The following is a 25,438-nucleotide window of genomic DNA, read 5'->3' on the forward strand; positions in this document are numbered from 1 at the left end:
AAAACCCTCACTAATATTGTTTAAAAAAATAATATTCCTCTTTAACTTTATTCCCTTTGGGAATCAGTTCATCTAGGATTTGAAGAATTGTTCACTTTTACAGAACTTTTTGTCAGGGGTGCCCAAACTTGCATGCCACAGTATGTGCAAATTGAATTACTTTTCAATACACAATGCAGAATTGTTTCAACATATCACAACAATGAATTGGAAAAGTGACCCTTTACTTATGGCTATCTATTAATTAAAGTTAATTAATTAATTAATTGATTGCATTTATGCAATGGTAACGGGTAAAGGCATCTTTTCTTCTCAGACAATACTGCTTATGTTAAAAAGCTCATGTTATTGTACTCTGTGGAAATGTTAAATGTTTTTTACTCACCAAAATCTTGTTTTTGTGTGGTTCCATTTTTAGAGTACATTTGTAAACCGTCCTGCTTTGGGAATCTTGCCGCCCCACAACTTTCCAGACAAGATCACTCAAAGTCTTTTATCAGTCAGTACCATGCATATAAACATTTTTATTTTATAAATGTGTGAACATTGCTTATTTTCAGACTATGTGTAAATGTATGTATGTATGTATGTATATATGTATGTATGTGTGTATATATATATATATGCCTAACTTAATTTTTCAATTTGTCATTCTGGGTTGAAATTATTTAAGTAACTTGGATGTAATCTGAAGGTCTGCACTTCAGTGATCTTGATTATACTATTTCATATTCATCAGTATGTATGAAGGAAAAATAATAAACAAAACAAAAGCATTATTATTGAAATACTGGCGTTCCCTGTGTGTATATAAGTATGTAATGCCAACTCTTTTATTTTAATCAGGTTGCTCCTAGTGGTATGACCCGTGTTCAGACTATGGCTTGTGGCTCTTGCTCCAATGAAAATGCCTACAAAGCAATGTTTATCTGGTATAGGGTAAGTAAACAGTGATGCAATCCATACAACCTTCGTCCTGTCTCGTCTCGTCTCATCTTCTTCCACTTATCCGAGGCTGGTTCACAGAGGCAGCAGCCTAAGCCCTCACCCCATACACTTCGCCCATCTCTTCCAGGAGTATTCTGGGGTGCTCCCAGGCCAGCCGAGAGATTTACCGTACTCTCTCCAGCGTGTCCTGGGTCTGCCTCAGGGCCTCCTCCTGGTGGGACATGCCTGGAACACCTCCCTAGGGAAGCATCCAGGGGGCATCTGAAACATTTGCCCGAGCCACCTCAGTTGACTCTTCTCAATGAGAAGGAGCAGCGGCTTTATGCCAAGCTCCTTCCGAGTGCCTGAGCTTCTCACCCTAAGTCTAAGGAAGCACCTAGCCACCCTGTGGAGGAAACTCATTTTGGCTGCTTGGATCCGTGATCTTGGCCTTTCGGTCACTACCCAAAGATCATGACCATAGGTGAGAGTGGGAGCATGGGTTAACCAGTAAATTGAGAGCTTTGCCTTTTGACTAAGCTCTTTATTTAGAATAGAGGGACGGTACACCGACTGCATAACTGCAGAGGCTGCCCCGAGCCACCTATCAATCTCATGTTCTATCTTTCCCTCACTCGCGAACAAGACCCCGAGATACTTGAACCCCTCCCCTTGAGGCAGGACCTCTCCACCAACCTGGAGAGGGAAAACCACCCTTTTCTAGCCGAGGACCATGGCCTCGCATTTGGTTTCACACTTGGTTGCCAACTTCCTCAGTAGGGCATCAGGGCATCATCTGCCAAAAAGCAGTATGACAAACCTTTCATACCACATTTCAGATAATCAGAGTGCTATAATCAAAGACAGCGTTCAAGGAATAGTGAAACCCCAGCAAAGTGCAGTTTCAACATTTCTTAATATTTCAAGATCATAGATCTCTTTTGTGTCATTAGGTTAAATTTATGGTTTGTGTCACAATTTTCACAGTAATTTCACTTTGTCAGTGATGTTTCTGTACTGTTATTTTTTATCCTGATGTGCACTCTGCGTTAATTTATTGATGTGTGCTTTACATTTATTTTTGGCAATACCAGTCCACATGCCTTAAATCTTATTTCCATGAGTATCTATTAATTAATTGAATTCATTTATGCAATATTGTGTCAACTGTATTTAAAAAAAAATACAATTGACATGAAGTGTTATGTTGGAAATCGACCAGATCTGGGATTTTCTTTCAGGAAGTTCCTGTAATGTGTATTTTGCTCACTGTGGGACATGCAGCCTCTTTTAGAAATAGACTTCCAAAATAATTTTAGAACTTGGGAGTAAGTTAATTTCTTCTGTCATAGAACAAGGAAAGAGGTAAGAATACTCCATCTAATGAAGACATCAGCACATGCATGATAAACCAGGTGAGTGAAAGAAATTCTCTTCTAAAATTGTAGGACTTTTTTGTATTCATTCTGTCTGTCTGTCTGTCTGTCTGTCTGTCTGTCTGTCTGTCTGTCTGTCTGTCTGTCTGTCTGTCTGTCTGTCCGTCATACTATACTATACTATACTATACTATACTATACTATACTATACTATACTATACTATACTTGACTATACTTGACTATAACCTATCCAAAATGTGTATTTTTTATATTTTTCTCTTCTAAAATTGTAGGACTTTTTTGTAGTCAGTCAGTCAGTCAGTCAGTCAGTCAGTCAGTCAGTCAGTCAGTCTGTCTGTCTGTCTGTCTGTCCGACTATACTATACTATACTTGACTATACTATACTATAACCTATCCAAAATGTGTATTTTTTATATTCTTTGTTTTTTATTTATTATTTTTTACTTTTTTGAATTTCTGCCTTAGGCTCCAGGCTGTCCGGACCTCAGTATATTATCATTCATGGGAGCTTTCCATGGGAGAACCATGGGTATATAAAATACATTGCTGATATTCTTTTATACATGTATTTTTGTTGGAAATTTTTTAAAACCATATGTGCTTGTCAGTATAATGTCCAGATATGAAACATGCATCTATATTTAACTTATTTAGCTAATTTTTTATACTGTATGTTATATATGTTATATTGATAGTTCTTGGTCTCTCGCTTAAAGGTTGTTTGGCTACAACACACTCCAAATCAATCCACAAACTGGATGTTCCATCATTTGACTGGCCAATAGCCCCATTTCCCAGACTGCAGTACCCCTTAGAGGAATTCACTAGAGAAAATGGGCAAGAGGAAGCTCGCTGCCTAGAAGAGGTAGGCAGATTTGTGTGCAGAAAATATTACTCTGTGTCTTAAGATAGAGTGGTGAGAATTTGATAACCTTTTTGAATTTCATGGGGTTTTTTTTACATTAATTTATCATAGATTTGATCTGAATATCAGCCAAAGGTTTGTACTACACATTCTGTAGGAAACAAACATTTATTTCCATTTTTTTGAGTGCCTAAGAAAAAGGTTGGTTTGAACAGGATCTTTGAAACTTCCTAAAAGGTTAAGCATAGGGTCCTCTCTCAGCAACATAAAAATTTCCTTTTGCAACAGAGTTCTCGACTGCCTATAACTTAGGGTCTATAATATATTACCTACTTGTGTCTATGCTATTGCAGCGGTGTGTGTTTTTCCAGAGAGTTGATGCCTAAACTTATCAGTGCTGTCCTGCTGGATATGCCCTGTTTGTTTAATGTAAAACAGACATCCTGCTTGTTTAATGTAAAACATTAAACAAGCAGGATGTCTTGTTTAATGTTTTACAGTCTGCTTGTTGTTGAAATCATTTTTTAATAATTTCCAGGAGAAACCTGGATCCTTGTGATTTTCCTCAGGTGAAAAAAGGCACTTCTAGAGACTATTTTGATGTGTGTGTTAAAGGACAAATTTTGATCAAAAGTTACTCCAAGATTCCTCACAGAGAGACTACCGTATTTTCACGACTATAAGGCGCACCTAAAACACTGAGATTTTCTCAAAAATCGACGGTGCTCCTTATAATATGGTGCGCCTTGTGTGTGGACTGAGTTCCAAAATCTGCTGTGTGCCTTTGGTAGGTGCAGTACGGTAAACGCTCCGCCCATCAATTAGCGGCACACCTATGCGTAAGAACCCCCTAAAATGGCGCCGGTCAAGCGACACGCCTATGAGGCTTACTTTAAACTGCAGGCCATCGAATATGCGGCTGAAAATGGCAATCGGGCAGCTGCAAGACATTTTAATGTAAATGAGTCCATGGTCAGAAAGTGGAGAAAACAAGGAAATGAACTGCGCCAAGTGAGGAAGACGAAGCTGAGTTTCCACGGAAACAAAGCAAGGTGAGCTGGCAGCCTGAGCTGGAAGACCGAGTGGAACAGTGGGTTGTGGAACAGCGAACAACTGGAAGGGGCGTCTCTACTGTGACCATTTGGCAAAAGGCCAAAGCGATTGCTGCAGAAATGGACATTGAGCACTTCCAAGGAGGTCCGTCTTGGTGTTTTCGCTTTATGAGGAGGCGACATCTCTCCATACGCGCAAGGACAACTGTTGCGCAGCGGCTGCTCGCAGATTACCAGGAGAGGGTGGCTATCTTCCGTACCTACTGCCGCGACAAGATAACCGTGCCCAGCCACATCACCAACATGGATGAACCGACCGGTGAGTCTGATTCAGGTGATGAAGAAGAGGAATTCGGAATGTTGGACATTAAAATAGCGCAGCTATTTAATTCAGATACAGAAGATGAAAACTTTGATAGTTTTGTGGCGGAAGAATGAATATTTTGTTCAATAAATGTGTCGAAACTCACTGGGCCAGATTCACCAATATGTTCTTAAGAATCTTCTTAGATTCTTTCTTAAGTTGTTATTAAGAAGTTTTTTAAGAAAACCCTACGTCGGATTCATCAACGCGTTCGTAAGCCCCAGAATTGTTCGCAGCTGTGTTCTTAGATTGATGAATGCCATCTGTTTGTAAGTTGAAAGCGCGTGCCAGGTGAGTCTAATTAACATACGATTAGCATAAGTCACCGCCCACTAATGCCCATAAAAGGAACTGCAGCAGGACCCTGTAGACAGCGCAAAAAGCAGCCAAATGCCCAAAGCTTGCCTCTCCACGCCTGATTTCTGACGCCGTGTTGAACAATCAAGAAAGGATGGCTAACACGCTTGATAAAATTGCCTCAACCCTGATGACTATAGCCAACACGCTTAAAGAAATCAACGAGAATGTAAAAAAAAGAAGAATGTAAAAAAAATAAACGTGTAAAAGCTGTGCTCGGATTGTGACAATAATGCATTTTATTCACAAACGGGCAATTAATCGCGCTCGAACGTGAACCGCGTGCCTGCAGTCTGGCCCCATCATTGCGTCAGGACGCACATCCTCACGGGGTTGTGGCTCTGTGTCCAAACACATCCAGCGCCCCTTTAACATGCCGATGGTGCGTTCAATGGTGGAGCGACTGCGCGCATGCATCTGATTGAATAAAACTCCTGTGGAGTCTGAGGGTTGGTCAGTGGCGTCAACAACCAGGGAGCCAGGGCATATCCTCGATCCCCTAATAAAATAAATCAAGATAAAATCAAATAAAAAGACAGTTTTGGCATGGTTTCCAATTTGGTTGATTAATGTTAAGTCATTGGCACATTTACGTAATTTTAAAATTCTCCGTAAATCACCAAAAATAGGAAATAAACAAATAAATAAATAAATATGACATAATTATCATTGTAATATTGAATTTTATTGAACTGCACAAGAGAAGAAAACCCAACCATGCCAACATGTCGGCACTGAAATGTGCGCAAGAGTACTCCTGAGTGTTCGTAGGATTTGTTCTTACCTACGAATAAATCCAGGATAAGAAGAAATTGGTGAATGCCACAATCTTCGTAAACTGTTCGTAAGTGGGACTTAAGAACAAATTTGTTCATAAGAACGCTTCGTGAATCTGGCCCACTGTTTTACTTCCGTTGTCATTTTTTACTGTATGTTTCAGAATGCGCCTAATAATACCGTGCGCCTTATGTATGTTTTAAATACAGAAATAGCACCCATAACTCAGACTGCGCCTTTTATTACAGTGCGCCTTATGGTCGTGAAAATACGGTAGATGCTAGGGAGATACCATCTAGAGTGATAATGTGATCTAATCTATCCCTGAGAGGTTCAGGACCAAACACCATGACCTCAGTTTTTCCTGAATTAAGGAGAAGGAAATTTGAAGACATCCAAGACTTTATGTCTTTAAGACAGGTCTGAAGCTTCACTAACTGCTCTGTCTCCTCTGGTTTCATGGATAAATATAGCTGAGTGTCATCAGCATAAAAATGAAAATTTATCCCATGCTGCCAAATAATGTTTCCTAAGGGAAGCATGTACAAGGTGAAAAGGATTGGTCCAAGTACAGAACCTTGTGGAACTCCATGGTTAATCCTACTTTCTGAAGAGGGAACGCCATGGACATGAGCAAACTGGTATCTATCAGATAAGTATGATCTAAACCAGTCTAGTGCTGTCCCTTTAATCCCAATCACATGTTCCAGTCTTTGTAACAGGATGCTGTGATCAACTGTATCAAAAGCAGCACTGAGGTCCAGCAGAACCAGCACAGAAACCAGTCCATGATTTGAAGCTATAAGAAGATCATTAGTAATTTTAATAAGTGCTGTTTCTGTACTGTGGTGAGCTCTAAAGCCTGACTGAAACATCTCAAACAGGCTGTTTCTCTGCAGGTGCTCCAGTAACTGAGTCACCACCACCTTCTCAAGGATTTTAGAGATAAAAGGAAGGTTGGATATCGGCCTATAGTTTGCTAACACATCGGGATCCAGTGATGGTTTTTTAAGCAACGGCTTAATCACTGCCACCTTGTAGGACCGGGGTACATAACCTGTCACTAAAGAACAATTGATCTGGTCCAGGATAGAACTGCCTATCAATAGTAAAACATCCTTCAACAGGTGTGTTGGGATGGGATCTAAAAGACACGTGGTGGTCTTGGATTTATGAATTAGCGATGACGCCGCAGAAAAATATATAGGAGTGAAGCAGTTTAAGATTCAAGATGTACTTTATTCATCCCCGTAGGGAAATTGAATTGTAGTAGCAGCCTAACGTGGATTAATATAACTGTAGACTAGGTTTTGTATTTACAAAGTATAGAAACAGAATAAATAAATACAAAAGGGATTAGAACGTTATAAGCATATATACAGCATATATTATAAGCATATATACATATATATATATATATATAATATATATATATATATAAACTCTTCCTCGCCCTCCTGGGCAGTACCTCCTTCCTTCAGACTCGGGTCCTCTACCAGAGGCCTGGGAGTCTGAGGGTTCTGCGCAAGATCTTAGCTGTTCTTAGGACTGCGCTCTTCTGGACAGAGATCTCTGGTGTGGTTCCTGGTATCTGTTGGAGCCATCTACTCAGGTTGGGTGTTACTGCCCCTAGTGTCCCGATCACCACTGGGACTACTGTTGCCATCATGCCCCACATTCTCTCCATCTCCTCCTTCAGCCCTTGGTACTTCTCCAGCTTCTCGTGTTCCTTCTTCCTTATGTTGCTATCACTCGGAATTGCTACATCTATCAGCACCACTGTCTTCCGGTGTTTATCCACCACCACTATGTCAGGCTTGTTGACCACCACCATCTTGTCAGTCTGGATCTGGAAGTCCCACGGGATCTTGGCCTGCTCGTTCTCCACCACTTTCGGGGGTGTCTCCCACCTGGTCCCTGGGACCTCCAGCCCATACTCAGTGCAAATGTTCCTGTACACTATGCCAGCCACCTGGTTATGCCGTTCCATGTATGCCTTGCCTGCCAGCATCTTGCACCCTGCTGTGATGTGCTGGACTGTCTCAGGTGCATCTCCACACAGTCTGCACCTGGGGTCTTGCCTGGTATGGTAGACCCTGGCCTCTATTGCTCTGGTTTTCAGGGCCTGTTCTTGTGCAGACATGAGTAGTGCCTCTGTGCTGTCTTTCAGTCCGGTCTTTGTCAGCCACTGGTATGTTTTCTCGATATCAGCCACTTCCTCAATTTGTCGGTGGTACAGTCCATGCATGGGCTTGTCCTTCCATGATAGCCCCTCAGGTTCCTCCTCCTTGGTGGGCTTTTGTTGCCTGAGGCATTCACTCAGCAGTGGGTCAGTGGAGGCCATCTTCTTGATGTATTCTTGGAGGCTTGTTGTTTCCTCCTGGACAGTAGTTCGGACACTTACTAGTCCTCGGCCCCCTTCCTTTCGCTTTGTGTACAGCCTCAGGACACTGGACTTAGGGTGAAACCCTCCGTGCATGGTGAGGAGCTTCCTTGTCTTGATGTCAGTGGCTTGTATCTCTTCCAGTGGCCAGGGTATTATGCCAGCAGGGTATCTGATTACTGGCAGGGCGTAATCAGATCTTGGCCTGGATCTTGTGCTTACCATTCAGCTGACTTTTCAGGACCTGTCTTAACCTCTGCAGGTATTTGGCTGTGGCTGACCTCCTAGCCGCCTCCTCATGGTTACCATTTGCCTGTGGGATCCCCAGGTATTTGTAACTGTCCTGCACATCTGTGATGTTCCCTTCAGGTGGTTCAACCCCGTCAGTTGCGATCACCTTTCCCCTTCTAGATATCATCTGCCCACATTTGTCTAGCCCGAATGACATCCTGATGTCTTTGCTGTAGATCCTAGTGAGGTGAATCAGGGAGTCGATGTCACGCTCGTTCTTGGCATACAGCTTGATGTTGTCCATGTAGAGGAGGTGGCTGACGGTTGTTCCACTTCGGAACTGGTACCCATAGCCACTCTTGGTGATGATCTGGCTGAGGGGGTTTAGGCCTATGCAGAACAGCAGGGGGGACAGAGCATCTCCTTGATATATGCCACATCTGATGCTCACCTGCGCAATTGGCTTTGAGTTGGCCTCCAGAGTCGTGTTCCACAGCTTCATGGAGTTCTGGATGAACTCTCTTAGTGTCCTGTTGATGTTATACAGCTTTATGCACTCTAGTATCCATGTGTGCGGCATTGAGTCATAGGCTTTCTTGTAATCAATCCAGGCAGTGCACAGGTTGGTGTGCCGCATCCTACAGTCCTGGGCGATTGCCCTGTCGACCAGTAGCTGGTGCTTGGCACCTCTGGTGTTGTTCCCTATGCCTTTCTGTGCTCTGCTCATGTATTGATCCATGTGCCTGCTGATCTTAGCCACTATGATGCCTGATAGGAGCTTCCATGTGGTGCTGAGGCAGGTTATGGGCCGGTAGTTGGACGGTATTGTGCCCTTCTGGGGGTCCTTCATTATGAGGACTGTTCGGCCTTGGGTTAGCCACTCTGCGTGGTCCCCTGATGTTAGCAGCTGGTTCATTTGTGCTGCCAGGCGTTCATGGAGTGCAGTCAGCTTCTTAAGCCACTAGGCGTGGATCTTATCGGACCCTGGTGCTGTCCAGCTCTTCATTTTGGACACTCTTGTTTGGATGTCTGCTAAGGTGATGACTACTGGGTCTTGTTCTGGGAGTTGGCTGTGTTCAGTCTGTAGGTCTTGCAGCCATCGGGCAGTAGTGTTATGCGTTGCCTCTTTCTCCCAGATACTCTTCCAGTATTGTTCCGTCTCAGCCCTGGGGGGGTCTGTTGTCATCTTGTTGCCCTGCCATTGAGAGTAGACCTTTGCTGGGTTAGTGGAGAACACCATGTTTATTCTCCTTTCCTCTACTTTCCTCTTGTGTACCGCTTTAGTCGGGTAGCCAGGGCTGTGAGCCTTTGCTTAGCAGTCTCCAGTGCCTCAGGTATGGACAGTTTGTTGTACTTCTTGGGCCGCTCTGTCCTTAGATTCACGCCTCTACTCAGCTCTGTTAGGAGGCTGACTTCTCTCCGTGTTGCCATGTTTTTTGCCTCTAGTCTTCTCCTCCATGGGGCCATTTGCTCCTTATGGCTATTCATGCTCTTCATCTTATAGCCAAGCATCTATAGGATTACCGTTGCCACTGCATACATCAGCTGATTGGTCTCAGTGATGGTAGTGGTAGGGATGGTTGACAGCGCCGTGTTCAAGTCTTCCAGCAGAGATTCATCTGGTACTTTGTGTGTTAGCCTTGGCAGGGAGGTAGTTGGGTTCCCCCAGGACTCCATGATTCTCTCTCTCAGGTCAGCTGCCCTTGTCCCGATTCCGTCTGTCATTGGGGCTGTGTACCCAATCTCGATATTGGGGGGTGATGAAATCACCCCCACACTGACCTGGCGTCCTGGCTCCCCCTGCCGTAGCATATTTTGTACCGTGGGTGAGGCAGACCGCCGTGCCTCGTCAATCTCTAGCTGTGATAGCAGCTTCTTATTGCGGATATTCGAACACTGAGCTAAGAGCCGCTTCTTAGTCAGTGAGGATGTGGGGTTTCGAAGTACCCATCTCTCCCACATCCTCTGCATGTACCCTCTCTTGCTGGGGTTACTCCCGTAGTAACACTCCATCAGTACCATGTTCTCTGCCCTGCTCCATGAATGCCTTGTTCCAGTAGCCAATTTGACATCAGGCAGCCCTGGTTCCCTGACCCCTGACACGGACCTTGTTGACCCGGGCGACGTCTGAGCCGGTATGACTCTATCAGTTAATGTTCCGCTCATACCGAGGTGTAGGCATATATGCGTAAGGAGCCTTGCCTAAACGTCGCCTCTTCGTCCTCTGTTTAACCCCAGCCTTACTCCCTCGTTGTTTCCTCCTCAGCTCCTTCGGGATTTGCGGTTTCTCTCCGACCACGAAGGATGGTGGTCTTAGAGCCATCAGCTGGTCTCGTGTGTAAACAATACGGGTCCGCTTCTCGGCACAGCTGATGGGGGCCACGAATAACCCAAGCACCGCAAAACAGAAAAAAGTATTCGAGCCTCCAGAACATGGTGCAACTGAATACTCCAGTTGTAAATGGAAAGAAAGAAAGAAAATCCAAATATAAAAGAATCTAAACAAGTATAACAAACACTACGAAAAAAAAGAACATTTAAGTGTAGGGAGTGCTACTACTGGCTGCCGCCTGGGACAGCGCCATTTTTCATTTTAAGGGCTCGTTGGAGAACCTGTATGTTCCCACAGTAAGCACATCTGGTGATGGTCCAGTTGTTGGGATGGCCCGGTTGGCTTTTTCTCTGATAGCTAGAACTTTATCAGTGAAGAAGCTCATGAAGTCTTCACCACTAAGGGAAGAAGGGATACGTGGATCTAAAACACTGTGACTCTTGGTTAATTTGGCCACAGTGCTGAAAAGAAACCTGGGGTTGTTCTTGTTTTCTTCAATTAAAGAAGAAAAATAAGCTGTTCTAGCCTTACGGAGGGCCTTTTTGTAAAGTACCAGACAGTCTTTCCAGGCTAGATGATAGCTATCTATTTTACAAGAATACCACTTCCTTTCTAGTCTTCACACTTTCTACTTGAGGGTCCTGATATGTGAATTATACCAGGGGGCACACCTCCTCTGTTTTACTATTTTCTTTTTCAGGGGGGCAACAGAATCAAGCGTGATTCTCAGTGAGGTTGCTGCACCTTCAGCAATAGAGTCAACCTCAGCAGGGCTAAGGTTATAATGATTGATCCCTGGGGAAACACACAGTGGTCCTGGGATTGGCACAGGGATCACTTCCTTAAACTTAGCTACAGCATTATCTGAAAGACATCTGCTATAGTAAGACTGTGTACTGAGCATAGAAGAAACCTTAATCATAAATGTAAAAGTGATCAAAAAATAAGAATGATCTGACAGGAGTGGGTTCTGAGGGAACACTGACACATGTTCTACCTCAACACCATAAGTCAGAACTAGCTATAGGGTGTGGTTGAAGCTATGAGTTGGTTGGTTTATCTGCTGGAGGAAACCAACTGACTCAAGTAATGAAATGAAGCCATTTCTAAAGCTGTCATTTATAATGTCTATATGTATATTAAAGTCTCCAATAATAATGACTTTGTCTGTTCTAAGGACCAAGTCAGATAAGAAATCAGAGAACTCAGATAGGAACTCTGAATGTGGTCCAGCAGGGGGCCGATATACAACTACAAACAAAAGTGGCTTTTCTGCCTTCCAGTTCAGATGGGTCATGCCAAGAGTCAGGCTTTCAAATGAACTGTAGCCATGTTTTGGTCTAGGATTAATTAATAACTTGGAGTAATAGATTGCTGCCCCTCCTCGACCAATAGCACGAGGAATATGATAATTAAGATGGGTAAGAGGAGTAGATTAATTTAAGCTAATATACTCCTCCTCCTGAAGCCAGGTCTCAGTCAGACAAAATAAATCAATGTGATAATCCGCTATCAGGTCGTGCACCAACAGGGATTTGCACAAAAGAGATCTAATATTTAATAGTCCACATTTAATTGTGATGTTAGTTTCTCCAATTTGTGCTATTGTATTAATTTTAATAAGATTATGGTGATTGACCGCTCCCCTGCACTGTGCTTGGTGAACTTTTAACCGTGGAACAGAGACTACCTCTATAGTGTTAAATATGTTATTATTGGTGGATGGGGGTTCTATGGAAGCAGCAGAGAGGTGTGTAAGACTACAACTCTGCATCCTGGTCTGGACCCTGGATTGTCAGGTGACTTTGGGTCTAATAAAATTAGCCAAGTTACTAGAAATGAGAGAGGCACCATCCCGTGTGGGATGGACACTGTCTCTCCTAATCAGACCAGGTTTTCCCCAAAAACTGCAACTAAACATTTCATCGCTGGCCAGATTGGGGAGGGGACCAGAGAATGCTACGGAGTCCGACATCGTTTTTGCGTAGTTGCACACCGACTCCCTGTGCTTCATATTGCGCCATACATTTTCAACTGGAGACAGGTCTGGACTGCAGGCCTGTCTGGTACCCGCACTCTTTTACAAGGAACCCACATGCAGAATGTCCCTGGATGTCTCTGAAAAAGAAACTGCTCGGATGGCAGTGTATGTTGTTCCAAAACCTGTATATACTTTTCACCATTAATTGTCTCTACATGGATGTGCAATTTACCTCAGGCCAGGGACACTAAAACACTTCATGCTATCACAGATGTTGGATTTTAAACTTTGCACTGATAAAATTGCATAATGTCCTTTTCCTCTTTGAACTGGAGGACACATGGCCTGTGATTTCCAAAACAATTTGAAATGATGACTTGTCAGTCCATGGCATACTTTTTCACTTTGTGTCCATCCATCTCAGATGAGCTCGGGCCCATGGTGGAGTTTTAACTTGCACTTGTAGATGTAGTAACAAACTTCATTAATTGAATGTTTTTCTGAAATATTTCTGAGCCCACATAGTCATATCCTTTACAGAATGATCATTTTGAAGGGCATTGAAGGTCATATCAATTCAATGCTGTTTTTTGGCTTTGCTGTTTCCATGCAATGATTTCTGCTGTTGATGATATTATGGACTGTAGATAATTTGAATTTATTAAAGGATAGCCCCTTGAGATGCAACATCTAATTTTCGAGTGGATCCAGGAGACACATACAGAATTATGAAAAATAAAATACAACATTTGCTACATACTAAGACATACAGACATTACAATACATTACAATACAATACTGCCCAATACAGTACAATAAAGACAATACATTATAAAACAAAATAGAGACAACTCGCTCACCCTCAACCATCCCACCCACATATCGCAGATATTACAGTATATGACACCAGCAATGGATTGCAATTTTACATTGCGAAACATTGTTCTTAGCCGGTTGGACTATTTGCTCACAAAGTAGTGAACCTTTCCTCATCCTTGCTTGTGAACAACTGTACCTTTTGGGGATGCTGTTTTCATACCCATTAGTGACACTGACCTGTTTCCGATTAACCTGTTCACAAGTCTGTCGTTGCCCTTGTCCCAGCTTTTTTGGAACATGTTGCAAGCATCAAAATCAAAATATTTGTCAAAAACAATAAGGTGGGTTTATTATTAAATATCTTGTCTATGTAGTGTATTCTATGGAATATAAGTTTAAAAAGATTTGCAAATCATTGTGTTAAACGGAAATAAAAACAATACAATACAAAACTTTTTTGTTGAAACAAAAAGAACAGCAGTAGCATGTAGCCTATTATGCAAGTCTGTTAGATGCCACATTAGGACAGCTAATGCTAAGACTGTAGACTTGGCTATGTTTAAATAGAAAATAGGTTTTCAAATAATAGGAAGTTTTGAGTCTGTATGTACAAGTTCACTCCAAAAGAAAAATGAAAGTACATGTAAACCAATCAGATCCACTTATATAATTATTATATTAGATAACTATTAGATTCTATGTTCAAGCAAAAAGGCTCAGTGTACAGTATTATTTACAGGAGGTAGTGTGCAATTGATTAAAAATGTCTCCTTTTTATTAAAGGTAACCTTGTACAGTCCATATCTAAATAATGGATTCAGTGCAGAAGCACATTCAAGTGGCTGCCAAGACTGTTATTTTTTGAAGGTGTTATATATTATTGTTTTAAACCCTTGCTGAAACCATTTACTCCATTTAACAAGATCTGTTAAAATGTAAACTTCACTCGTTAAAGTGTAAGTAAGACGTGTGTATATTATGTGGAGAGTGCATAATTAAGTGGCGTTGTTCCTTGTGTCAAAGATTAAGATCCATATTTTTACTTGATTTTTTTGTTTGTTTATCTTCAGGTGGAAGATTTGATTGTGAAGTGGCGACAGAGGGGAAAGCCTGTTGCTGGCATTGTGATTGAACCAATCCAGGCTGAAGGTGGAGATAACCACGCCTCTCCGGACTTCTTCCGAAGCCTTCGCAATATTGCACGCAAGGTACAAATATCAAGAAGCTGCTTTTCTAAAATTAATAAATCACTGAAAAACTTGGTTTGTTTGGACAAAATATTGGCACAAATCTTTCAAAAAATGGCAAACTATGTGTATACACATTTTGTAAGAAAGCCTGCAAGGTGTGGTCCAGCGATGGCACCAGCAGGATTTCAATCCTGGTTCTGTAAAGGACCAGTGCCAAGAGGATTTGATCACAAAGCCCCCTACTACACTAAAAAGTTAAACATTGTGCTTTAGTTAACAACCTTAAGATGATGTCTGTAGCTAGTAAATAACTGGGTGAATGAATCTTTTGTAAACCACTGAACCACTTGGCCCAGTTGTTTCGAAAATAAGTTAATTACTCAAAGCTTCAGTTATAGTGTCCTCTTCTGGCGAAAAGTGAGTCTTGCACTTCAGGTTTGCAGTCAAATTAAATTACACGGGGTAATTAGTGAACAAGAGGCGCATACACACCTCAATTTGGTTGGATCTTTACTTTGATTTAGGATGGGGACACTCAAAGATTTTATTGAGGTACATTTTTTTTCAAACGGTATTTGGACTTAACCAGTTTTGTTTTTTGCTCACAATTGGGAGAATATCCTTTCACGTGGTACAAAAGATGCTGATGTGCATAAATTATGTTTTGGCCATCTTAAAAAGGTTGGGGCAAGGGTGCATGTCTCAGGTTTAGCATTCTGACAGAGACAAGCATATCGGCTCCTGCATCAGTCACAATTGAAGTCATTTTTCCCTCAAAGCCCCATTCTCCAATAAGAGACCTGGCAGCAGCACTAATGTTTGCCGCTGTATCTGGTTCAGCTTCACAGGGTCCTCCACATAATGGCAGGTCACTGCAAGATATGCATTCATATTAATGGATACCCACATATCTTCTTTGAGACTCGCAGCCTCGTCCCCCACCACTTATGCCTTGCCCTTGGTTCTCTCCTTCTCATATATCTTCAGGACCATGTTCTTGGGAGCTTTTCTGGTGGGAAGAACATCTGTGGGTTCAAGCAATCCCACAAACTTCTTGAATCCACAGTCATCCACAATGAACAAAAAAGATTGCGAGTGTTTTACCACCATATTTATAAGAGCCCGAGCTCTTTCTTCCGGTCCACTATGACAAGTAAAAACAATGCAATAAGTAAATGGTTAAAACAAACAAACAAAAAAATCATGCCAAAATACATTTCAATGAAACAGGCTCATGGAATATCTTGGAACACAACATATTACATGCTACTGTCTCTAGTTATCAATGAAATTATTACATTGTCTACCTTGATTTGTGTTAACCTGCTTTTCAGCAGCTCCATGTTTGGCAGTGAAGGACCTAATCATGGAAAAAGTATTAACGTAACACTTCAGCTCAGTGGAACACACCAAGGACCAGACCTATACAAAAAGTCAATTGGAAATAACTTTTAACATACAGTACATGGTATAGATACACCATAGCTATAAGGAGTGACTTCACTTCCTGGCTGGCTCCATAATGATCTAATTCATCAACCCAACGCAACAGCAATAACTCTCTGGTAACAACCCACAAATTCTGACCAACTCTTTGGCAGCAAATTAATCTAGTCCATAATCTGCCACCCAACTAGTAATAATTCTTAAGTCTAATTCTTGAATATTGGTGCTTCCGGCCAGATTCAACGCAACCTAAAAAAAATCATAGATAATACAGTATCAGAGCATGCCTCACCCTCCAAGCTAAATTCCACCTATCTCTGTGCTCAGCTCCACCGACTAATATTTTCCTTTAGAGCAGCAACCGGAGCAGGTCATCCCACAGTTCACATACCCATAGTGGTTCCAGTAGGTTTACACACTGCTCAATTGGTACATATTCCATTCAGAGTCTCACCCACACAGGCTGCTAATGGAGGCGAAGGACATCCACAATGGAATTAAGAAGACTCATATGATAGGGAGCACCTGCTGCTGGATGATGATGAGACAGGAACAATGGCTCCAGGAGGAAGTGCAGCGGCACCGGGAGGGGTTCAAAGAAAAATAATCACTTATTAGGAAGATAAAAAGACAGTAGTGCCTAACAAGAGTGGAGCAGGTTGCCAGGCTGTGTTCTTCATTGCTTTACAATGGGATTCCTCTACCTTCTCCCAGACCACCAGACAATTTAAAGCTTTTCCCTGACTAACCCTCACCAGTGCGAGACAGGCTTACATGCCTCCATCAACCCCTTACCTCTAACACTTATTGCTGTAACGGGCCCAGGCTGCTGGGCAGAGCAGCGGGCCATTCATAGGGACCCTTGGGCTACGAGTCCCTGGTGGTCCAGGACAGGTAAATGGCTCACATGGTAACTGGCCTCCTGCTGGTCCCTCAGGGTCTTGTAGGTTTGAGCGTTGTGTTCAGTGATGAACAACCTGTTGGCAGTTGGGGACAACAAGCCCATGAAATCCCTCAACCCCTCCTTGCCAGTGTTCGAGGGTGGTCAGGACTTTGCTGCCCTGACCACCTTCGCATCCTCTACTTAAGATAGTCTTGAATGCCACTGTCAAAAGAACGAGGGTGATGGAGGATGCAACATTTGCCAAAAAGTGTAATGATTATCTGCCTTGTTAAACTTAAAAAATCAAATGGCTAAAGTAAAGTTTAATAAATTCAAAATTAAGGTCTGACTTGTCAATCTTTTGTCACTTCAGCATGGCTGTGCTTTCCATGTCGATGAAGTCCAAACTGGTGGAGGTTCCACAGGAAAGTTTTGGGCACATGAGCACTGGGGCATGGATGACCCTGCTGATATTGTTTCCTTTAGCAAGAAACTTCTGACTGGTGGATACTATCACAAGGATGAATTACAAGCTGATAAGGTTGGATTTTGGAGGATTTCAATATTTTATTTAATTGCAGCACCTTTATTATGTGTATTTTTTAAATTAAATGTACTGTATCAAGTCTTATTGTTTTCTCAATCCCAGTTTTTGCTTTTTTTCTCCTCAGCCGTACCGGATTTTTAATACATGGATGGGTGACCCATCAAAGAACTTGTTTCTACTTGAGGTTCTTAATGTTATTCGCAGAGAAAACCTTCTGGAACAAGTGACTCATTCTGGAAAAGCCTTGCTAGATGGCCTTCAAGAACTACAGGTAGTGTTCTTTATTGAACTAAAATTAATGACGCACCATGTATGAGTGAATATTGATGACAAAATTGTGGTGCTATAATTAGCTCATCATTTTTGATACAAACAAAATTAACCCTAAAATCATGTGAAATTAAACTATTTTGACCATTTTATATAACAACCATGAGCTTGCTTTTCAAAAGTGGGGAAAAGGCTAACAAATTCTATGTGATTTGACAACATAAATTATTTATCATTATTTTGTATGTTTTCATGTTGGTTGTCAGTGTTTTCAGACAAGTTAAATTGAACTTTTTGATATTTTTACTTCTCTAGCCCTGAAAGTGTGGAAAATTTTGTATTTATTCTCAAAAAATGTTCTCAGTTGGGTCTTTATTACTGTTACCCATGCTTTCTCTTGATACACTGCTGCTTGCCAACATGAGTAAATTGGAGTTTCGTAATCACCTTAAAGTTGTGGCTGATTTTATTTTTGTTCCTATGATTAGTGTTAATTTATTTCTCTTTTCTCTCCTTTCCTTACTCCTTTGTCCCCACTCTGCTAATTAGAGGCGTATCCTGTAATAATTTCTTTAATTAGGTGTATTCCTTAGAATGAAATTTCATTTTTCAAGTTTGTTATGAAGTTTTTTCACCATTTTGGCTTATAAAACCACAAGGTCAGATTGTTTTTCATCTGCCCTGTTTTTTAAGCAGATCTATACTATACATATACTAGCAGGTTTATTCCCCCTTTCTTTCATCCTACTCTGCTTGCCATCATCTGGAGTGTTTATTCTTAAGAGCCCATATTGCCCATATTGCTTGCCCAGTGGTCAGGCACTGAATTTCTGAAATGCTTGCAGATGCAGATGCTGAAATGCTCTTGATTGTACCAATGGTATATAAAGTTGTGTTGAATTAGTTTCATTCACTGACACATATTTTAATGACAATACTAATGACCTTGTGGTCTTTGTATTTTAACATTTTCAATAGATATATCTAAATGTTTCCTTAGGTTCAATACCCCGGAATATTAAGCTGCGCTCGAGGGCAGGGAACATTTTGTGCCATTGATGTCTGTGATGATGAAACACGCAATAGTATCCTGCTCAAGACAAGAGACAAAGGTATACAGTTAATTATAGTTTATTTTGTTTCATGTTCTTGATCACTTTATTGTTTTCAGCATACACCGCTGGATGAGTCGGCAGCCAAGCGCATGGCACTGTGCTAGCATAACTTTTGTACCATCTAATGTCAACTTTTCTTAAAAATCTAAGAATGCAGCAACAACCCTTGGGGAAGATGCCATTGTTGCCAAGTTTAGAATTGTCCATACATCCAGCTAGGGATATCTGTCCATTTAAAATGTCCGACCTTGTATTACCTTGTATTGCAAATCTTTTGTTCAAATCAGCTATCTATACTAAAAAAGGTAATCTATTGATTTATAAATCCTTCTGACAATATATCAGCCTCAGACATATTTGCCAAAAACATGACTATTAATGAAAGTTAAATTATTCTCATTAGAAATAGCATTAGGCTGTTATTTCTTTTTTTTTAAAAAGCTCCCTGATATGCAAGGACTGAATATATTCTGACTGAATATAGTTCCTTAAGGCCCTGGATGTTGTAGGGCTGTCGTGGTTGACTTGACTCTGCAACATCACGTGGACATCGGGGGCGGTGCTGCTGAATTGGCAGACCGGGGTGGTAGTCCCTCTTTTTAAGAAGGGGGACCGGAGGGTGTGTTCCAACTATAGGGGGATCACACTCTTCCCTGGTAAGGTCTATTCAGGGGTACTGGAGAGGAGGGTCCGCCGGATAGTTGAACCTCGGATTCAGGAGGAGCAATGTGGTTTTTGTCCTGGGTGTGGAACGGTGGACCAGCTCTACACCCTCAGCAGGGTCTTCGAGGGTGCATGGGAGTTCGCCCAACCAGTCCACATGTGTTTTGTGGACTTGGAGAAGGCATTTGACTGTGTCCCTCGGGGGGTCCTCCGAGAGTATGGGGTGTTGGGCCCCCTGATACGGGCCGTCCGCTCCCTGTACGATCGGTGTCAGAGTTTGGTCCGCATTGCTGGCAGTAAGTCGAACTCGTTTCCGGTGAGGGTTGGTCTCTGCCAGGGTTGCCCTTTGTCACCGATTCTGTTCATAATTTTTATGGACAGAATTTCTAGGTGCAGTCATGGTGTTAAGGGGGTCCGGTTTGGTGACCTCAGGATCGGGTCTCTGCTTTTTGCAGATGATGTGGTCCTGTTGGCGTCATCGGCCCGTGACCTCCAACTATCACTGGATCGGTTCGCCGCCGCATGTGAAGCGGCTGGGATGAAAATCAGCACCTCCAAATCCGAGGCCATGGTTCTCAACCAGAAAAAGGTGGAGTGCCTTCTCCGGGTCAAGGAGGAGATCCTGCCCCAAGTGGAGGAGTTCAAGTACCTCGGGGTCTTGTTCACGAGTGAAGGAAGAATGGAGCAGGAGATCGACAGGCGGATCAGTGTGGCGTCCGCAGTAACAGGGACTCTGCACCGGTCCGTAGTGGTGAAGAGAGAGCTGAGCCAAAAGGTGAAGCTCTCGATTTACCGGTCGATCTTCGTTCCTACCCTCACCTATGGTCATGAGCTTTGGGTAATGACCGAAAGAACAAGATCATGGGTACAAGCGGCCGAAATGAGCTTCCTCCGTAGGGTGGCTGGGCTCTCCCTTAGAGATAGGGTGAGAAGCTCTGCCATCCGGGAGAAGCTCAGAGTAGAGCCGCTGCTCCTCCGCGTTGAGAGGAGCCAGATGAGGTGGCTTGGGCATCTAGTTAGGATGCCCCCTGGACGCCTCCCTGGTGAGGTGCTCAGGGCATGTCCCTCCAGTAGGAGACCCCCGGGAAGACCCAGGACACGTTGGAGAGACTATGTCTCTCGACTGGTCTGGGAACGCCTGGGGATCCTTCCAGATGAGCTGGAAGAAGTAGCTGGGGAGAGGGAAGTCTGGGCTTCTCTTCTTAGGCTGCTGCCCCTGCGACCCGACCCCGGATAAGCGGTAGAGGATGGATGGATGGATGAATATATTGATATCTTTCAAGCTTATAAAAACTGAGTTACTGACTGTAATTCCTGAACTAATAAATGTGCATTGCACATAGTTTGCATGTGCAAACATTTATTTAAAGTGAGTGTACAGTTGTAAATGTCTAAACTGCTAATGTTTGTTACAAAGGACATGCCATTAATGTATAAAACGATCCGGGAAGAGTTGTCTATGTGGGGCAGTGTGCTGTCAGTACCATTGTCTCTTTTCTGTTTCTTGTCTTTTCTGTTCTGTTGAGGCTTTTCTATGTGAAGTTTGCCTGTTTTTCCTGTGTCTGCATGGTTCTCTCCCTTTCCCCATGGTTCAAAGACAATGCATCGGTCGACCCGAAAGGTTATTTTCTAAGATCAATTAAGTGTGAATGGTTGGGTCTGCTAGCCCTGCCATCAATCAATCAATCAATCAATCAATCAATTTTTATTTATATAGCGTCTTTTACAATCAAAATTGTTTCAAGGCCCAGACAAGCAACAGTGGCAAGAAAAAGCTCCCCTTTAACAGGATGAAACCTTGAGCAGGACCAGGTTCATGTAGGGGGACCCTCCTGCTGATGGTCGGCTGGGTAGAGAGCACGTGACTTGTCTGGGACCACTTGAAGGGCAAAAGGCTGTAGAAAATGGATATATATAATATATATTCATATACTAGATGAACTACCATTGCCATTCATCTATGTTTATTCAGCTATTCAGTCATTCAAATCCTCTTACAGTCATTCATCTGAATTATTCAAAATTAGACCAATGTATAATTTAAAGGCAGGCATAGTTTTATGTGATCATTATGTACAAGTTTAGTGACCAATCAGAAAGTCTAAATATTTCATTAATTTTGTACCAGTAGGAAGTCCAAACAGGCAAACAAATGTAAATCAACAGACAGCCTGGTCCTGCTCAAGGTCAGGCCCTGGGATTCTATAAAGTGCCTAGATACAATTTTGATTGTAACAGACACTGTATAAATAAAGATTGATTGAGACAGAATCAGGTCAGTAAACAGCAACAGTAATAAACCAACTCATTTTAATCCTAAAAGAGCATGATGGTTCTGCTGTATTGTTTTCCAAAAGACAATATAAGTAATAAATAATAATTTAATAAAATTATTTTTTCCTCCAGAAAAAGATTGTAGTGTGAGATGAGATGCGAGTCATAAATTTCAACAAACTACGCTGTATTTTTATGAATGGATGTATTTGGTTCGGTTTCACTTAGATCGAGCTCCACACTACTAGGAGCATTTTGATTCGAGCTCAGAGTATGCATCAGTTTAGTAAAGCTCAGATAGCAGTAGGTTGTTGGATGAACTGCTAATGGGCAAGAAATTTTAGACTTTACAAGAAACGGCCCTCTGAGGTCACACTATACATACTTGAATGAAAGTTTTGGGTGTGGCTGAGAGTAAGGATCATCTTTACATATCATCTCAAGGTGCTTTGCAGAAACCCATGGTCTGACACCTAAGAAACAACAGTGACATAGAAAAACCCTGCAAGCCTGGTCTTACTCAAGGCTCATATGAGGGGACCCTCCTGCCTAAGGCCAGCTAGGCAGAGAAGGGAGGACAGATATGATCTTAAAATCTTTATCTAATGTGCAATGTAGCATACATAGAGCCGGCTGATTATATGGGCTTAGTTGGATTAGTAGTAATTTCCTGTGTAGTTTTTCTGCTCCCCCCCTCCCCCCTTCTGTATCCATTTACAGGTATCGCCGCCTTCAGAGCTGTATACTGACCTCCAACCCTGCTGACCCACTCAACCAGCAGCTTATTCAATTCAATTTAATTCAATATAATGTATTTTTGTATGTATTTCTATGCTCTATGCCTCTCCTCTCCTCCCCCCTTCCCTCTACCTCTCCTCTCCTCTCCTACCTATTCTATCGTCTACCTGTCCTCCCCCCTCCTCTCTCTCTACCCAGCCGGCCATCAGCAGGAGGGTCCCCCTACATGACCCTGGTCCTGCTCAAGGTTTCTTCCTGTTAAAGGGGAGTTTTTCCTTGCCACTGTTGCTTGTCTGGGGTTAGTCCCTGGGATTCTGGAAAGCGTCTTGAAACAATTCTGATTGTAAAAGACGCTATATAAATAAAGATTGATTGATTGAGTAAAGCTTGCAATGTAGTAGGAGCTTTGTGATCAAAGCCTCTTGGTGCTAGTCCTTTATAGAGCTAGATTCAAAGTCCAGGTCCTTGATCAACAGGCCACCTTTCATCTTATTCTGGGGATGAAGGGTCCTGACTAAAAAAATGTAAAACGTATCCAGTAGTATTGTCAAGTTGAATCACATATACTGCATAAATACCAATATTGTAACATTGTTTTTGACAGGTGTCCTTCTGGGTGGATGTGGGGATCGATCAATTCGCTTCCGACCAGCGCTGATTTTTAAGGAATACCATGTTCACCTTTTCCTCAACATCTTCAATGATGTGTTGGCCCAATTCAAGTGAAAGAAACAGATACTTCAATAGACTGTTGATTCAGAACATTAACTTCAAAATAAACACAAATCAGGTCAGATCCATGCAATAAGAAATAACGCAAGACCCTGGACCAATAAAAAGACCTGTCCAGAATTATATTTGTTGTCATAAATAATTTAACGCTAAGAGAGTGTACCACTGTTGGAACAACGTATTTTGTTGAATATTCAATTTTTAATATTTTAATGCTGGGTTTGATATGTGTAGTGTGTTACATATACTGACTTGAGTCATAGTATACTAGAAGATGGCATGTGTGTGTTACATCATAGTAATATACTCGACACCTTCTTCCACAAATTCTACAACCAAACACATAATCTTTTTTTAACACATATACATCAATAAAATAAAGAAAATATTTATAAATACAGTAGCTTATTAGCTTCTCTTAACAGTGCTCAATTTTAGGAGGGCAAAAAAGAAAAAGGAATTGAAGAAAATACTGTGCAATTGTGTAGCAATATACAAATCACTAAGCCTGCATGTAATTTAATGGTATCCAGTGATTTGTATTTGACAGAAATATTTTTTGCTCCTGTTATTTCTAAATGAGTTTTAATTGCAATGATTTTCCTGAAAAAAATGTGAATTTCCTTTATGACCTTGTTTTGTCTTAATTTTATGCTAAACTGTAATTTGTTGTATATTTTTTTAAATGTAACATTAAAGTGATGGACTAAATATTTTTCCACTGCATTATCATATTTCATCTTTGAAATCATATCACATTTTTCAATAACCAATTCCCATTTGTAAAATGTGTACTTTGCAATACTGCACAATATTTTCCTTCAGGCATAATGAAGTATATTCTATTCTATACCAGTAGCCCAAAAGTTAAAAAAAGAATAGTGTGAAAAGTATTTCAACAATGACAGAAAATGTAAAGGGTATTTTTTTTTTTTTTAGCAAAAATTATTAACTTGGTACACACACTGTATGTTGTCTAGCTTGACAAGACATCTTATAAAAATGTCTGGAATGTTATTTCTCTTAAAAGGTTCTTTTTTAGCACTCTTACCAGATTAACGTAGTAATAACTGGACTTGGATTAAAGGGTGAAAAGGGTATGGTTACAGTAGTGGTAATGCAGCATTAAAGAATCTTGAGGTCTTGTCAGCAATGAATAAAGAAGAAGCTGCATTAAGACCACCAGGAGTCACTGGGCACAATACACAATATACAAATAACTGTCTAATTCTGGTCAAATAGGGCAATAACTAAGAGACAAGACTCCGAAGGTGGCTGAAGGTTAGGAGGCTGGAATGGAGAAAACAAAAGTTTTTGATGAAGAAACACAGTATTATTGATTTCACTACAGCCAGCAAGCTCAAGGCTCCTGTGATTGAAAGATTTAATTGCACTTTTAAGGGTAAATATGTCACACATGACTTGGTAAAAAGCTATAATCACAGCGACCATAGTATTTAAATACCCCCTCTAATGTTACAGAACCTCTATGGTGTCGCATCTGGTTGCAGATGCAAATACAAATTTGTAGAATATCTAGGGGTGGGCAAGTGAAGCCTCATGAAGCACTGAGGCTTTCCTAACAATTGTGTCGAAAAAGATTCAAAGCTTCGAGACTTCAGTGACGGTGACATCTGGTGGACGGCTGAAGCCATAGCAACCTCCAAAGAGCATGACTGAAGCACTGGCACCGTTTCAATCCCATGACACTAATAAAAGTTAATTGTGTGCTCATCCAGGGGTTTTGTTCATTCATACCAAATAATGATTATATCGTCTTTACAATAAAATATGCAGATACTCAACACATTCAAGATTAACCCAAAAAATAAATGCAAATTATATTAAGGGTTCGGTGTTGGTTAAGGGTTCATTGAACACTTTGAGATTTATTTAAAAACTACTAAAAGTCCCTAACAGGATTAGAGATCCTTCCTACTTTGCTCGTGGTGTTTGAATTCAGAAACATTATTTTTGTGTGTGTGAAGTGTTTTTAAGGAAAACCTTTAAAGATAATGGTTTGCCTTTTGTCCTATGTTTGATTTGGAATGATTTTTCACAGAAGCAGAAAAGTTATTTGTCCTCAGAAACTC

General features: G+C 41.6%; 1 protein-coding gene and 1 long non-coding RNA gene across 5 annotated transcripts in view; one reads left to right on the forward strand and one right to left on the reverse strand.

The window, feature by feature from the left end:
• The window catches only part of LOC130523382 (uncharacterized), a 27,948-nt gene extending 14,742 nt beyond the window's left edge, over window positions 1-13,206 (reverse strand). Inside the window, exon 1 of the long non-coding RNA XR_008949880.1 lies at window positions 12,851-13,206. This is a non-coding gene — a long non-coding RNA (uncharacterized LOC130523382). The remainder of the gene's footprint in view (window positions 1-12,850) is intronic.
• Window positions 1-24,056, forward strand: part of abat (4-aminobutyrate aminotransferase) — a 32,198-nt gene extending 8,142 nt beyond the window's left edge. For all 4 annotated transcript variants that reach the window (XM_057028639.1, XM_057028640.1, XM_057028641.1 and 1 more), the window contains exons 7-16: window positions 419-499; window positions 847-939; window positions 2,280-2,342; window positions 2,792-2,855; window positions 3,043-3,191; window positions 14,558-14,695; window positions 17,380-17,547; window positions 17,678-17,824; window positions 18,824-18,935; window positions 23,218-24,056. In XM_057028639.1, the coding sequence (XP_056884619.1) occupies window positions 419-499; window positions 847-939; window positions 2,280-2,342; window positions 2,792-2,855; window positions 3,043-3,191; window positions 14,558-14,695; window positions 17,380-17,547; window positions 17,678-17,824; window positions 18,824-18,935; window positions 23,218-23,339 (1,137 nt within the window). In that variant the 3' untranslated portion in view covers window positions 23,340-24,056. The remainder of the gene's footprint in view (window positions 1-418; window positions 500-846; window positions 940-2,279; window positions 2,343-2,791; window positions 2,856-3,042; window positions 3,192-14,557; window positions 14,696-17,379; window positions 17,548-17,677; window positions 17,825-18,823; window positions 18,936-23,217) is intronic.
• The last annotated feature ends 1,382 nt before the right edge of the window (window positions 24,057-25,438 follow it).

This window comes from Takifugu flavidus, chromosome 3 (genome assembly GCF_003711565.1).
Source record: "Takifugu flavidus isolate HTHZ2018 chromosome 3, ASM371156v2, whole genome shotgun sequence".
Lineage (NCBI taxonomy): Eukaryota > Metazoa > Chordata > Actinopteri > Tetraodontiformes > Tetraodontidae > Takifugu > Takifugu flavidus.